A 16688-nucleotide genomic window follows, 5' to 3' on the forward strand; every position below is an offset into this window, starting at 1 on the left:
AGTTTTGTGTTACAGGCAACTAAAGAATAATTTTGTATTTTACCTCCAAAAGCACACCCTCTTCTCCTTTAAAAAAAAAAAAAAAGAGACAAAAGACAATGCTTTTCTTCTCATTTCTTCTCATTACACCCCTGTTGCTCCTTCTATCAGAGAGTGTAGCAGAGCAATTTTTAAACCAACCATATTCTGAATCCATTTTCTGGATAACCCTCAGCCTCCCCTGGATGTCATCCCACCTCCTGATTCCTGCCCATTGATTCCACTGACTGGCATAGAATAAAAAGCAATTCTAAAACCCAGAGCAGCAGAACCCAGTGCCTCCATTACAACACTCACCACCTTCCTCGAGGAGGCCCCCCTTGTGCAATGCTGAGCACAGAAGGTCAACATTGTCTTTCAAAAAAGCAGCTTTTTTTTCCAAACATGCAAAAACAGAATACACAAGTGAGCAACAGTAGTCAACACACCTTTCTCAGAGTTGCCTTTATTAAAGGTATCCCAGTACATTCTTGATTATGCTTTAGAATCAAAGGGTTTATTTTTCTTCTTTGTGTTCCACTGTCTTCAAACAAAAAAAGAAATCTGCATTGGTATTAGAATGCTGTTAATTCTTTTCTGTTGTAGCTCAGGTCCAAGTAAACATCACATTTCATATACAAATTATCTTTATGAGCCTTACTAGAGTTCATTCCCTCTGTCCACCTTCCTCATGTCAAGTAAACATCTAACTGGCCAACATCCCCAGGAGAATCTCTCCTAATGGAAAGCTCTCTGTTTATAGTCTAAAAATCCTCATTAGCAATAATTTTGATAAGTTATCTATCTCTACAAGATAACCCACAAGGCCTGCCTAGGTGTAACTATTGCTGAAATAGTTCAAATTCCAAGATAACAATGATCGCATTGGAGCTGGACAGAGAAATCCTCATCAGGAGGCACTGAGTCAAAGGCAGCAGCATAACACACAGCTCAGCAGTGCCATGCATTTCATTGATTTCTGAGTTCTCCACTCTTGAACCAAGCTATTTACAGGCTGCCTTGGTCTAGTCTTGAAACTTTTAGAAACTATTTGTATGCATTTTATGCTAGTTAGCCAGTATAATCTAAAACAATACCTATGGTAAAATGCTGGCTTTACTAAAACTAATTTCCCCCTAATTAACTGTAATAAAATAAGATTTCTCTTAGCAAAGGAACCCTTAAAGCAGGAATTGTCATGCCAGGTCATTGTGCAGGTTTTACCAATACCCTGAGAAACACCAGGAGTAGCATTTTATATTAAAGAAGCCAGGAGGAAGAAAATTAAGGTTCTGTATTTGTTCAAGGGACCTCTCCAGAAAGTAATCTTATCATTCATTTATACAGAGTGACAGGGTTAGTTTCTTGTAAACCTGATTCACCCTCTACTTGATTCTGTAAGTGCATAACTCTATTTAATTTAGGAAGGGTATGATGGAACAAGGTAACTGAAGGTATTACAGTTTACATTGCACATCTACCTGGTGAGATTTAGACAACAATTCTTAATTACTAATATATTAACCCCAGCTATTTCCATCTTCTGAATGGCCAGCATTTTCCAGGAGTTGTAGAGGCTGGAGTTTAATCACTGGAGATCAATCACTGAAGTAGTTGAAGGAGAAAATCGATGCCAGGACTGCCACAGCAGCTGCCACGACCAGCCCTAAAACCAGAGAGAACAGCAGTGAGAGAAGCACAGCACAACCAGCCCTAAATCCAGAGAACAGCAGTGAGGGAAGCACAGCACAACCAGCCCTAAAACCAGAGGGAACAGCAGTGAGGGAAGGGCAGCACAACCAGCCCTAAATCCAGAGGGAACAGCAGTGAGGGAAGGGCAGCACAGGCAGCAGCAGGCATGGAGGGGAGGGTGGGTCAGGGGGAATGAGCACAAGGAGAAACAAAAAGAGCTACCCCAGAAAGAGCTACCCCATGCTATTTTATTAGCATGCCTATTGCTGATGCAGCTGAGGAGACACACAGAAAACCCCGAAACACCTCAGTGATGATGAAAGGGAAAACAATTTTACATTCATAGCAAACACATATTTACTGCTCCTATTTAATCTTCCAGTTACTATATTCTATTTCTAATAATTAATAGAAACCAGAAATAAGTGCTTTGTTGACTAAAGAGTAACCATTTCAATATAAGCAGCCCCACAGCAAAGAGAGCTGTACTAAGTGCAGAGATCTCTGAGAGCTGGATGAGGCAGCACCATGGAGAAGAGAGCTCTGTGGCTGGTGTTCCCTGAATTCCTGAGCTGATAATTAGGATGCTGTGGGAGCTAACAGTCCTGAAAGGGGCCACTGCACCTTCTGGAGTGCCAGAGCAAAAATCTATGAAGGAACATACCCATATTTTGTTGGAGCTTCAACAGCAACGTTGCTTTTGTCAGCTGTGCCTGTTGTGTGTCACTCGGGCTGTCAGTCACTGGGCAAATATCAACTGCATGGAAACAAGGGAAGAAGGGGAAAATTAACAGTTGTGTTTTACAGTGAATTAATGCAAAAGGCCAAGAACTTCACATCAACTTTATAAACTGTATTTATGGTAGAAAAAAAGTTTGTTGCAGTAGAAGGGGTACAACAGCAATAGCATAGTGCTGAACTATGCTGTATGGCTGGAAGGGTAAAACTAAAGAGACAAAATACATTTCAGGAGGAGCTCCTCTTCCAAAACTCATTTTCCACACCCTGCTTCCAGAGTAACATTCCCAACCCTCTTTGCATAGCCTGGGGAGAATTTGACTAAGTGAGAGGGAACTACCAAAAAGTACCATTAAGCACCTTCCAAGATCAAAGGTTCCCTCCAGAGCCATCTGTCCCCAGTTCAGGGTACATGCAAATCCCACAGCAGGGGAGGATGAGCCCAGCAGCACTTCCCTACCCGACAGGCAGAGATGCATTTTTTCCAGCCACAGAAATTTCTTTTTGAAGATCCCCTAAAAATACCCTTTCACAGCAAGCATTGAGGACTCATTCCTCTTTGGAAGAATTACTAAATCCTTAGTCTGCCCAGCCAGGATGTGAGAGAGCTTGAGTGTATTTCCAGGCGGATGGGACTCAAACCTATACCTATTTCCTTTGCAAATATTTATTCTATCTATTTCCTTGGCTATATCCAGCTTGTTAGAGGGGCAGGAGAGAAAGAAGGGGATTAATCCCCAGTCCTTCAGCCCAATTTGTTTGAGCCACATAGAGCCAGCATGGAATACACCATACACCCCCCAGTGACAAAGGCTGCTTGATGGTCGTGGGCCAAAGGCCTTCAATTTGCAGCATTCCCATTTTCAGGAGTTTGCTAACATTTGGCAAAAATTTGGATTACAATTCAGAATCTACAACCACAGGCACCTTCTGCACAAACCAAAGGGTAAGACAAAATGTTTGTCATCGCAGTGGGAGCTGGATGTGTCTGGAAAGAATGGGACAAGCAAGCTCAGATAAGAGAAGGAGCCTAACAGACTGTTCTGGAGACAAGGGAACCCCCAGCAGAACCAGATACCAGGGTTTAGAAGGCCATGGGACATTGATCTGAATAAAAACACATCTCCATTTCCACAGAGAGGTTGACCATCAGCAATAAATCACAATTACATGCTTGAGTAATAAGGCACATCCTTTGTGTGATTCATATGCAAATGATTCATGAAGTACTTTCTCTGTCATTAACTATGGTGGGAATGGATAATCTAGATGATCAGAAAGGTCGTTTCTGTTCAGTCATGTGGATAATTGTCTTCAAAATATCCTTAAGTCAAGCTTGCACAAGACTTGTTACACAAAAACACCCAAACTAGCTTTTAAAACCTGTCTTTAGGGTTTTTATCCCTAAACCCACTGCATTGGTACAGGATGTACAGCAGCAGAGAAATCACTGCCTGATATGAAACTCAACAGGACAGTGAGATACACAGATATACAGACATTGCTTGGAGAGCTCTCTGCAAGCAGCACATCCATGTAAACTCCAGATAACAATATTTCACTGCTAAGTGTACTTTTTGAAGATAAATTATCAAATATTCCTGAATCCCACTAGTCCTCAATGAGGCTGTGGCTAGATCATTATTTTCTTTGTGCCAAGAAAAACACTCCCTCAGCTGTCTACAAGCAGAAATCTTCAGCTAGAGGAGTTATTAATTGTTGCAATATAGGTTTTCAGTAAGTAACTTTAACTAGCACAATAAGAGAACTTCTGTCCAGAGTTTTGAATTCTGTGAAACATCCCACTTTGGGACAACCTGACTGAATTTTTTGGGCCATGTCTGGAGTCTAGTTTCAGCAGGTAGGATAGTCTGTGCCCTCTAACTTGAGGTTTCTTTGTGCCTCCCTGTGCTGAGAGGACCTTTGGAAGCTGCACATCAAGGCAGCTGCACATTCCTCGCCTGTTCAGAGGTGAAAAAATAAAAAGACAAAGGGAAAAAGAAAAAAGAACCACCCTTGAGCTATTTAGTTACCTATTTAGTTTTTTTGGTAGCTATTTAGTTTATTTACTTTATGCCAGGCCTTTATTCTGGAAGGTTTGCATGTAGAGCAACAAAATCACACAAAAGAGTTTTCAGAGCAGATGTCTTCAAGTACCAGTTAGATGAATCCTTAGTTCTTCAGTTTCCTAACCAAGATGGGGAAGTGATTACCACTGCTGAAGACTTATTTCTGTCTATCCACTCAGGGTATTTAACAGCTGACCCCCTGCGCCAAGGAGGAGCAGGGATTTAGTAAAGCCAATCAGAAATGCAGAGCTTTCAGCTGCCTGTATTAGAGCACTGAATACCTTGAAATTACAGTGTTAGAGCTATTTAAGGCTTTAATTTATAAATAGCTTGGGGTTTACTTTCTATTTTTCACACAGCAATTTTAAAGCATGACCCAGGGGTGTCCCCACTGGAGAGCTGTACAAGGAGTCAAGAGACTAAAACTGCAGGAGACAGCAGGAGATTCCCAAGTTCAGTAAACCCATAAAACTGACCTCAAAAAGTCATGTTTTAACTAAAAGTTGCTTAAAAAAATAAGTCTTTTACCTATACTGATTAGATCCTCTTCTTCTAAAGTGCAGATTTTAAAGAGGAACAAAACCCCAAATTATTTCAAAAGCCTGCTCGTGTTCTTGAATTTTAGAGAATTCTTGTTATCAGCAAACTTTCCCCAGAACCTCAGTATGAGCAGCATTTCCAGTTAATTTGAGGTAGGTGCCTCAGACCACAGGAACTGTGACACAAACAGAAAGGCTGATGACAAAATGCCCTACAAACCAATTACTGAATAGTGACTGTTACTAACAAAGCCAGAGCTAAGCTTAGAGAAACAACACATGCTTCCCAAAGTCAAAATGATGCACTGGAAAAGCCTTTGCACAAGAGAAACCACAAACTCTCATTATAACACAAAAACCATGTTCACAGCAATACTTAGACATTTCATACCAAAGCAACAATAAAAACAAATCCCATAATTAATGGTTGTTTTTTTTTCAGAATGCAGAACACTTTGTATGCATTTAACAGGACTCCTTCTAAGATGACCTTCCTGCTATGATAAAAGTGTATAAATAACTTGTGATTTTAATAAACCACAAGTGACTGATGCCTCAGCTTTAATTATCAGAATGAACAGTGCTGTGCTGATAGCATTATCAATACCACTGCAATTAACAGAGCCCATTCCATGGACAAACTCTATGGTGGTCACCAGAACAAGGCCAAGCATTCCCAACATACAAAATCCCCTTGTATGTTTTTTCCTCTCCTGTTCTATGCACTTATTTTAATTTGTGGCTTTGGGCTTTATTTTTTTAAGAAAATACACACCTACTTTAATTTGCTTTTCTTTCAAAGCAAAGGAATATAAACCCCCCCAGTTAACTCTACAAGCAGCAGACTACAAGAACACCCAAGCTCCTTTTGTGGCCATCACTTCACACCTATTGTTGGCATTAATCTTTGGGATGCCCTGCTGTGAGTGGAAAGGTGTTTCCTTCCTACCAGCAGCTCCCCACAGCCTTACATAAGCAATAAAACTGAACTGAATCATCACCTCTCTCCTCCCACACCTCTCTGCACTGCTACAACAATACTCATTTGCTTCTCTAAGCTACACTGATTCCTTAAAGCTCAGTAGTAATTAGTTTTAAGAGTATTAACGTTACTCTAATAATGCCAGAGAGATTTTTATTGGCTTTCCTGTTTTCCTTGAGGTTCCTGTACACCTCTTACTCTTCAAAAGGATGAGTCAGTTCACAGCTAACAGGTCTAGTTAAAGCCTGGGGGGAGCTGATTCATTCAGAAAGACAAGAATTTATGGTTAACTCTGAAATGAGGAAACTCAAAACCCACTTCAAGTTAACATGCAGTTCAAGGTGAATATTAATATTCCCAGTTCACCTTATACAGCAAGTCATGGTTACATTGCCCAGTTTTTGTCCCTAAATACCAACATCAAAAAGTGTTCATAGTTTTAATGTGAGAATTAGTGTTGGATTCTTTATTTACTTAAATTATAAAACTGCAAACTGCAGCTCATATGCATTTTGATGGGGGAAAAAAAAGGGAGTAAAATGTCTTCCATAAGACCACAGGAAATGTTATTAGGTGCATTTCAATGTCATGTTTGAAATCTACATTGAAATCAACATTGCAAGGGAAAAAAACCCAACAGGGAATGATATAGACCAGGAATATTCAGAAAGAGGAATCCCGTAATCAAATTATGTCAAAATATCTGTATTAAAGGAAATGTACCAGTCTCATAATCAGACCACAAACTTGTAAGACATTCAGTAGAAAATGAAAAATGCTCTCAATTTTGTTTCCATTCCAGGTGAACCACAAATCTTCAGGTTTGGGCACTGCATTTGGTACATAAATTAAAACACTCTGAATAAAGAAAGGTATTTGGCAATTTTTACAACATCAGGTTTAGCATGAAAACTTCCTGAAAGACACATTAGACTATATGAATGTTTTGCTAGAATAATTTTTAAATTGTTTTTAATTCTGTAGTAAAAAACCAGTAGATTTGACTAAATCATTCAACTTATTCTAGCTTGTCTCAAAACCACTTAGCACTAAAAAGATGAACTACTGAAAGTGTAAATATATATAGTCATGTGAAAGATAAAGCTTTGCAAGGTGTTTCCTAAGAATTTATTTATCAATAAAGGATCCCCTCTAATTCATGAGCACAATGGCACATGCAAACCTTGGTTAACCTTCTCTTCATGTTTCTACAGCAGCTCACGGGCTGCAGCCATGGCTGCACTGAAAAACCAAAATATTTGAGAGGGGAAAGAGAAGTCTGTTGCAAGAAACACAAACTCTAAGAAACTGGACCACAAAATATTTATGCTGTAATGAATTGTTATAAATCCTTAGAGTTGCATATGAAGTAAGTTGACTTTAGGCACATCCATATCTGGATAGAACTGTCCTATGCCATTAATCAGCATTTTCCTAGCCCCTGAGCCAGCCTGCCCTGCCTCTCAGATATTTACCTGTGCTAATGTCCTCAGCTATGTGCATATCTTCAGCTTGCACAGGCTGATCCAACATCTCCACAAAACGTTCCTGGATTTCTCCAGCAGCCTCATCACCAAACTTATAATCACTGAGCATCACACTGGATCCAGCAACTGGGACAAACAGTCTCTGAGGCAAGACATGATATTCCCTCCCAAAACCTAAAAGGAAAGAGGGAGAAATACCATCCAAATAAAAGCCTTGACAGTTGTGATAAGATCCCTCCATAATCTCTGAGCATAAGATAAAGTCATTGCAAGAGAGGAGCTCAAGGTCTCTGTGTGGAAACCCTGCTTTCAGACATGCCTGGCTTAGTGGGCTGCTGTTCTATGGATTTATGTCCTTACATTATTGTCTCTCCAGAAATACCCACGGCAGCTCCAAAACAGACCATAAACACAAAGCAGAGCTTTTCTCCTGTTCAGAATGCCTCGCAGGAGGGCTCTGGCAGAGCCTGCAGGTGAGAGCTCCCCGAGGAGCAGGATTTCACCAGCACAAAGCATTGCAGAGGGGTCACTCAGAGCCACAAAGCTCGGGTGCCACCTAGAGAGGGGACTCAGAACTACGTGCAATGGAAAAGGCTCTCTCTGCCCAAGACATTCCCATTGATTTGTCAATTAACTCCTTTTTGGTTTAAGGCAACAACATCACTGCAGTGACTTAAAGGAGTTTAAAGAGTCCCAGCATGAGCTCAGAGATCTGCTCACTATCAAGTTTTAACACACATCAATATTAATAGGAACACCATACATGGATTGAAAAAACATAGAAATAAAAATTTAAAGTGTGCAAGGTACAGTTGGAACTTCAGAGACAAAAGTTTCAACTGCAAAAGTCTGAAAAATCACAAAATTTCTGATGAGTGAGGAAGAAGCTGGGATTGCATTTTGTGGTCACAGGAACTGTGATGCCAAAGGAAACAAACTTGACAAAAAAATTTCCAGTTTTAAGAAAAAGTCAAGGCTGACAAGCAATATCTTTTCCTTTTTATTCTGCTCTAACCATACTGGAACTTCACTAAAACAGAATTTTCTACAACCACCAAAATTCACTGTTAATATAAGCTAGTGGGTTGTTTTTTTTTATTTCTTACTTTTTTTCTGAGGTCCTTCATTTAAAATCAGATCTTCAAACAGTATTTCACAACGATCACTCAATGTGTTTATTATGTCTCTTTTCAAAGCCTGCAAGGACACAGTGAAATCATCAGGAATATAAAAACTATTTGCAAAAGCAAAACTATTTGCAAAGCTTTAACCAGGAAGAAATAACCAAAGAAGCCCATATGTTAAACCCGTGATTAAAGAATAGTTTTTTCCCAGAAAATAAAAACTAGTATGAATTTTCAACTTAATAAATAATAATTTATTAATAAAGAAAAGCTAACATTAAAATAATTGGTATCAAGAAGGAAAACCACAAAACAAAAATGAAAAGCTGAGGAAAGTTTTAGGATTGCTAAGATAAGAAATGACAAGTTCTAGATATTTATCAATAAAACCAAACAAAAATAATCATGAGGTAATGACTCAGTGAGGGGAAAAAAATAAATTACTGAGCAAGTAAATCTGAATTTTACCTCTACAAATATAAAACTATAGTCTGCAACCTTTTTTAAAGAAAATTCTTCAAAGCCTAATCTCTTTGACAATTTGTGCAAAGACTCCCTAGAGCTCAGCCTTACCCACAGCACACATATCCTCTAGAAGAGAAAAACTAACTAACCCCACTTGGTTTTTAAAATAAGTTTGACCACAGCTCTGGCAAAGAAAAACCAGTATGCCAAGTCCCCTGTGTTTCAGGAGAATGTTTCTGATGGCCCAAGAGCCTGCTCAGTACCTGAATGGCTTCTTTAACCTTGGGCTTGTTGCTGTGGATGTAGGCCCTGCATTTCACAGCTCCCCGCAGGTTTATGGAGCCACTGCACACCTGCACCGTCGCCGTGGACCTGGGGCTGGCACCCTGGCACTGAGGAACAAACACAGCCACTTTTAGCCCAGGCCCCTGCAGCACAGTCACTAAAACCAGAAGCAGCAAACTCACTGAAACCAGAACCAGAAAACCAACATCAGGTGCTCACACACAAGCTGTTCCTTCATCATGTGCAACTAATTTTATTTTCATTTTATTTTTAGTTATTCATTTGGTTAGGTAAGACTGAAGATCTCTTTTCTATTATGGAAAATGTGTTTATCTCTCCAGGTAGTTCAAACACTTGTGGCTATGAGATTTTAAAACTTTCCAGGCTTGTGGCAAATAACAGCATTGCAACTGTTACACCTTTTACAGACTTTTAAAACAATGACGTTTTCATGTTTGCTATAATCAGCGTAACCCAGGGTGTGCTGGGAGTCATCCCATCAGTCAGTACCAAATTATACACGTGGTCACACTGAGAGCTGCATCAAACTGTTGCCTAGAAATGCTCTCCCTAATTACCACAACAATGAGTGTGAGCATGAAGCACTCCAGGACAACACCTGGAAACACAACTTCCACACCAACTGCACAAACCACTTCTGCCAAAAAAAGTTTTCCTCTCCCTGCAGCAATTAACCTCACTACAATAGACAGTAACAACAAAAGAAGCTGAGATACTCATGGAGACTTTAAAATGGCATTGGAAACTCTTCTGGTTTTGCTGAACATAACTTTGAGAATCCAGGAGCCACCTGACAAAACACAGAAGGCTACAAACAAGGCCTGGACACATTTGGACTTCAGGACCGAGACTGGGGCACTAAATTCATGGCTCTTCACAGCTCAGGTAGGGAGGGAACTCCTGACATAGATCCAGCAGTTCCAGATGATGATTCAGCTCACGGGATCTACGCCTTAATCCAGAGCTGGCAGCTGAGCTTCTGACAAAAGCATCCAAGTGAATGTCCAAGCTAGCTAGGGCAAGCTGGGGATTGAAGTGTGGGGGTGACTCTGAAATTCACATGCAAAGTCACCTAAAATCAATGCACACAGGTACCTACAGGTATCCTACTACCAAAGGAATTAGTCACAGGACTTCTTTTCCATAGCTGTTTTCCAATATTTCAGCTATCCTATGCAAATTCATGGACAACATGGTTACCTCACCACAAGAATTTCTCAAGGCACAAAATATGCAGATCTGTTGACCCATCAGTTTCATATTCAATATCCGGGTGGGGGAAAAAAGTCTTAGGAATTAGTGAGCAAGATTTCTAGATAATAATTCAGAACATTGTTATTTTATTTTTTGCTCTATTTTATAATTTAAAGGCAAGCTTATACTTTGCAAACCATTAAAAACTTACCAGCTGTGTCAGAACCTTGACATCAGAAAACTGAGTGCTGGGCTGAGTATTTCCTCTGAACTTTTTCTGAGGGGAAAACAATTCTTTGTGTCACGAAACAGGAAAAAAAAGTGCCTGAAGCAGTCTCCTCACTATGACAGAGCATTCCCTAACTTATAGCCTTTGAGAGGGAAAAATATAACTTAGAAACCAACCAAGAGAGGACAACTACAAAACTAAAAGGAGAGATGAATGCATCAGCCAGCGAGGTGACTGAAGTAGGTCTTTGAAATGTCATCACCCACATTCACACCTCACTCTGTAATAGAAACATTTCAGTCATTTCACACATAATTACTGCATTCACACTGCCCCAGGAGGGAGAGGCAAGCTGCAGGAATGGCAGCTCTGTGTGTTGGTTACCTGGAACAGCCACTCAGATCAACAAACTGCACAGGAGATGCCTCAGTCAATGCTTTGTCACACAGAGGTTCCAACCACACATCTATTAGATGTTACCTCCTTGTTTGGTACTCACCTGCCCTTCCAGCAGTTCTGTATCCTCATCTTTAACTTGGCCATTGATCAGAAAAACACTGTTTTCTATCTGTTTTGACCATCGGTTTAACCCATTCTTTAAAATAAGTGAAAACAAAAACAAACAAACAAAAAAAAAACATAAGAAAGAGGAAAGAGTTTAACTGAAGGATTGGACAGTGCCATGCTGAAACTTACAGAAGAATGTGTTTTAATAGTTACTCTGACAGTTTTAAAATCTGTGAAAAAACTATGTTTTCCCAAAGGTAAACCTTAAATGGACTACATTCAGAACAAATTAAGAAACAAGCATTGCAAAATACTGAAGTGCCACCCCAGGGATTTGGGGGCTGCAGAGGGTTGCAGCCCATTGAAAGTCAACTCATGGCAAAAGCACCTCATAGTCCTGCATAAATTGGGTGCAACTTTTCACCAGGTGAGGCAGCAGAGAGGTTACCTGGGATACTCAAGACAATTATTACATAATTTTGAAAAAAGGACACTTCTCATTGAGCACAGCAGAAGAGTTACATTTAAAAGAGGAATAATTGCTAAACATTCTCCACTGATTAGTCCTACTCCTCTCCTGCACTGTTCAACTCTTTTTCTCTTATTTAATTTTCAGCAGAGAAATTAGTGTGGTCACTGCTGTGTAGGAACTAGTGCAGGCAGTGAGTTACCTTGGTATTCTTCTCCAGGTCGTGGTTGGGTGAGGTAGCAAGAAGTGGAATGTGGATGTTCACATTTACTGTGCAGCCCAAAGCCACCCAGGAGGCTGTCAGAGCACTCTGGTACTTCCAGTCTGCTGGCTTAGCTGAACTCTGAGAGCAGAAAAGAAAAGCCATAAAGCATCTACCCAGAGCACTGTATTGAGGCTTTTTTGGGGGTTAGCATGACTTGCCATGCATGAAGAGCTGGGTGTGGCACAGCAGGATGAGCTTACCTTTGGGTCCTGCACATCGTAGGTTCGGCAAACTACTCTGTGCTACTTAAAGAAAAAGACCAGTGAAAAGCAAGAGAACAACTAAGAACAATCCACAATTAACTTAGTCCTCTACTAAGCTTCTTTGTCGAGCTAGTGTACGCTCTGGAGCAAGTTCTCACCTTTCATCAGTGTAAAAAAGTGGGAAAATTCTTGCCTGTAATCTCCAACTACCACAGTGATGCTGTGCCATCTCTTACAAACAAATTAAGATCAATATGTATTGACATGAGAAGCACCAAGGCACCAATTTGTAACTTATCCTCATCTCTCTCTCCCCTCAGGGAAAAATCCTTGCTTTCCATTACCAACAGCCCCTGCTGCAGTTCTAGTATTGATCCCACAGGATTGCTGTTCCCCCAATTCCATGCAAAAGCACCACTGGTAACAGCAATTCAAAAAGCCAAACAGTAATTTAGATTTTTTTAATTTCAGTTTATGCAAGTCAAGACTGACTGGGAAAGGTGTAATTTGATGCTGCCACACAGACAGACGTCATAAGAAAGGATGGAAATTTTGCAAGGACAAGAGGGTCAATAGTATTAACCATGGCTTATCAGAAAACTTCATTATTTCAACTTATACATATCTAGCTGAACTTAAACAGCCTCCTCCTCCCTAATTCTTATTTATTCAGCTGTAACTGGATAAAAGAAGTTAGGACAGCAGCCCCAGTCAATAAACCTTGCTCATAAAGGATACTTTTTTGTAGCAGAACAGATTTGAAGTGCTGCTCTGTCTGAGACCTCCTCTTCGCCAGGTTTCCAGAGCCTTCTTTTACTCAAGGACTTTTCCACTGAGAAGATTAGCTAAAGACCAAAAATATATTGCAAAAATATTAATTACAATTCCTGGAAAATAGTCTTGTACTAAAACTTTAAGTCCAAGCAATATCAAAATTATGTATGAGCAAGAAACAGCTTACACATCACCAAAATGTCACATTAAAAGAAAATTCAACAGGGATCCAGAGGCACTTTTCTCTAAAGTGAAAGAGGCTTGTTAAACTTCAATTTAGCTCCCTTGTAAACCAAAGCAAGCAGCACACATTCACATGTCCAACCTGTATGCTTTTGTCCTTACAGACATATTACAGTTTTGTGCCTACCAGTTGGGTCAGAAAAACTGTGAAAAACAGCTAGTAATTATAAAAAACAAACCCCTCCCCAATTTTTAATTCAGCCATCACTGGTCACCTGGACACAGCTCACCTTTTTTACCCAGCAACCAGTTTCACTAAGCACAACTTAGATGCAACTGCCAAAATTGACTCTTGGATCTCAGGTGCCAAACCTGGTCATGGCTTAAATCACTGACCATGGTTATGTTAGAAAAACAATAAGATGAACATACATTTTCAGAACAGAAACCAAATATGGCAGTAGATGCCCCAATACTGTAACAAAAATGCATTTTAAATCTACCAGATAGTTCTGAGTATCTTTTAAATTTAATCCCACATTCCTAAGTGCACACATTCTAGACAAGACGTTTCTCTTAAAGGAATCAGAATTAGATGTCTTTCATTACTGTAAACACCCCTAAACTGAGTGATTCATTCAGACAAGGAAAGATAACGTTAACATCACTAGCACCCTTATGTGGCTTTATATTAAGCAACAAGGATTTAGCATAATATAAACCTTGAGGATGTTTTCCCTAAGCCAGAATGTCCACATCCAGTAAATACAGACAAACCCAGTAAAGAGAAATTCAGATTTGCTATTCAGTAACAAACAGGAGGTTAAATAATGTCCCACAGGACAGGGATTTCGAGGTTCCAGTCTCAAACCCACGCATCAAAGCACAACACTTGTGGCACAAAGCAACAAAACTACTGTGTTTTAGTCAAGGCAATGACAGGAAATTCCTCACACACAAGCCAAGGATGTTGCTGTCCTCCCAGCAGGAACTCTGCTTACCTTGCGCAGAGCATTCTGACCGTCTTTAGCCAGCTCTGGAGTTGCAATCATAAACACACCAAGAACCAGCAGCCCTCCAGGGAGCATTCTGGACACCTTGAAAATGAAAATTAACATTTATTAACAGGATTGGCAGTCTAGAAACCATGTAATTCAAGCTATCAAAAACCACTGGTGAGACAACTCTGCACCAAGAGCAGAAGTGAACTAAGGGAGACTGGTTTTCACTTAAAGGACCCTCCCCATGCAGGAACACATCCTGCAAGTGTTTCCCCTTCAGTAATATCAAAAAAACTGAAAACATTAAGGGTATTTCTGGTTTAAAACACCTGTGCCCAGCGTGGTTAGGAAGACTGTCATTTTGAGATGTTACAAGTGCTGAGATCCTTTGGGTCCATCTTATTTTCTTATTTCCCTCCTGTTCCTCCCTCCCCTTTGTCACCTCCCAGGGTGAGCTCTCACCTGACTGGCGTGTGTGGTGATCCACTCCTCATCCAGGGATGCCAGCTTGGGAGGGCCCAGGCTCTCCTCCTGCTGCTGCTCCTTGGGAGGGGTTCGCACAGCGCGGATGACGTAGTCCCGTTGTGGGGAACACTGGCCAGAACATCAACAGAAGCAAACACATCTTGAGGCTGGTGAACAGGGCTTTCCCCATTCACAGCAAGGAATGGAAGGACAATCCCACACTTACCTGCCCTATCAACAGGCCAGTGACATATGGCTTCACCTTTGTGCTGAGCTCTGTCAGGTACTGCCCAATACCCTCCTCGACAAGGTAAGTTCTACCCATGGCTCCAGGTTTAAGTGAGGTGTTGTAGCTCCAACCTGCAAAACACACAATGCACTGAGTGAAAGGAGGTACACACACTGCAGTGGGTACAGGAGAACAAATCTCACACAAAGATTCTTTACAACTGTTTGATTGAAAACTCACTGCAAGGTCATTGAGTCCAGCCACCGCTGACCCATGTCCCCAAATGTCACAATGTTCACATGGCTTTGAAATCCCTCCAGGGATGGGCACTCTAACCCTGCCCTGAGCAGCTGGGCCAGGGCTGGACAGCTCCTTCAGTGAAGAAACTTTCCCAACATCCAACCTGAGCCTGCCCTGGCCCAGCCTGAGGCCGTTCCCTCTCCTCCTGTCTCTGTTCCTGGGAGCAGAGCCTGACACCCTGGCTGTCCCCTCCTGTCAGGAGTTGTGCAGAGCCACAAGGTCCCCCTGAGCCTCCTTTTCTCCAGGCTGAGCCCCTTTCCCAGCTCCCTCAGCCACTCCTGGTGCTCCAGACCCTTCCCAGCTCCATTCCCTTCCCTGGACACGCTCCAGCCCCTCCACATCTTTCTTGTCACAAGTGACCCAAAACTGAACCCAGGATCTGAATGCTGAAATGCCTTCAAGAAAAAGTATCTTGCTGCATGATACTTCTAAAGGAGGCACTGTTTCATTCACACAGTGAGTGACTTGCTGAATTCCACACGTGTCCTTGAACATGCCCTACACCACTTCCATTCCAATTCCCAAGCACTCAAAGCACAGGATCTGTGGACATTCCAAGGAGCCTGGGCTGCCACAGGCTCCCCTCCCTTCTCTGTAGGGCTGGGGACCTGAAAGCCCCTTCATGCCTGGAGAGCTCTCCCAAAGAATAAAGCATCAAAAAGCTGAAGCCCGAGAGCACAGGGTGAGAAAGGCAAGAGCATCCTGAACATCCACAGGGAAGGTGCTCACACACCTCAACTCCTGTCCCCACAGCCGGGCTCAGCACCTCCAGATCCCCGGGCTCTGCAGCTCCACAGCCCTGGATCAGCACCCCACATTCCCAGGGATCAGCACCTGCACATCCCCAGGGATCAGCACCCCACATTCCCATGGATCAGCCCCCCACATCCCCAGGGATCAGCCCCTGCACATCCCCAGGGATCAGCACCCCACATTCCCAGGGATCAGCCCCTGCACATCCCCAGGGATCAGCACCCCACATCCCCAGGGATCAGCCCCCTACATTCCCATGGATCAGCCCCCCACATCCCCAGGGATCAGCACCTGCACATCCCCATGGATCAGCACCCCACATCCCCAGGGATCAGCACCTGCACATCCCCAGGGATCAGCACCTGCACATCCCCATGGATCAGCACCCCACATCCCCAGGGATCAGCCCCTCATATCCCCATGGATCAGCACCTGCACATTCCCATGGATCAGCCCCTGCACATCCTCAGGGATCAACCCCCCACATCCCCAGGGATCAGCACCTGCACATCCCCAGGGATCAGCACCTGCACATTCCCAATTCCCGCAGCCTCCCCGGTCCCAGCCGAGCACCGATGTGGCCGCTTACGTCATCGGGAAGCGCGGCGGCGCAGGGCGATGGCGCCGCCAATGCCGAGCGGAGCGCGGGAAAAGGGCGCGCGAGGGGGTGCGCTGCCCCCGCCCGCCATGCTGGGA

The 16688-nt window shown here is 42.3% G+C and overlaps 1 protein-coding gene across 4 annotated transcripts; it reads right to left on the bottom strand.

Annotated features, from left to right (window-relative positions):
* Positions 1–458: 458 nt before the first annotated feature.
* ODR4 (odr-4 GPCR localization factor homolog) lies at positions 459–16630 on the bottom strand. Of its 4 annotated transcripts, none has more exons than XM_064427778.1 (14): positions 16520–16630; positions 14937–15070; positions 14708–14839; positions 14246–14341; positions 13026–13132; positions 12285–12321; positions 12022–12162; positions 11343–11438; positions 10826–10891; positions 9378–9506; positions 8632–8722; positions 7514–7699; positions 2375–2467; positions 459–1684 (listed from the first exon to the last, which is right to left on the bottom strand). In XM_064427778.1, the coding sequence occupies exons 2-14, from the start codon at positions 15033–15035 to the stop codon at positions 1617–1619; spliced, it is 1341 nt and encodes a 446-aa protein (XP_064283848.1). In that variant the 5' UTR covers positions 15036–15070; positions 16520–16630; the 3' UTR covers positions 459–1616. The 4 variants fall into 4 exon arrangements, with proteins under 4 accessions (XP_064283848.1, XP_064283849.1, XP_064283850.1 ...); XM_064427779.1 differs by having other exon boundaries at positions 16496–16615; XM_064427780.1 differs by lacking the exon at positions 16520–16630 and adding an exon at positions 16074–16087.
* Between the last annotated feature and the right edge of the window lie 58 nt (positions 16631–16688).

Source organism: Passer domesticus, chromosome 7, assembly GCF_036417665.1.
Source record: "Passer domesticus isolate bPasDom1 chromosome 7, bPasDom1.hap1, whole genome shotgun sequence".
Taxonomy (NCBI): Eukaryota; Metazoa; Chordata; class Aves; order Passeriformes; family Passeridae; genus Passer; species Passer domesticus.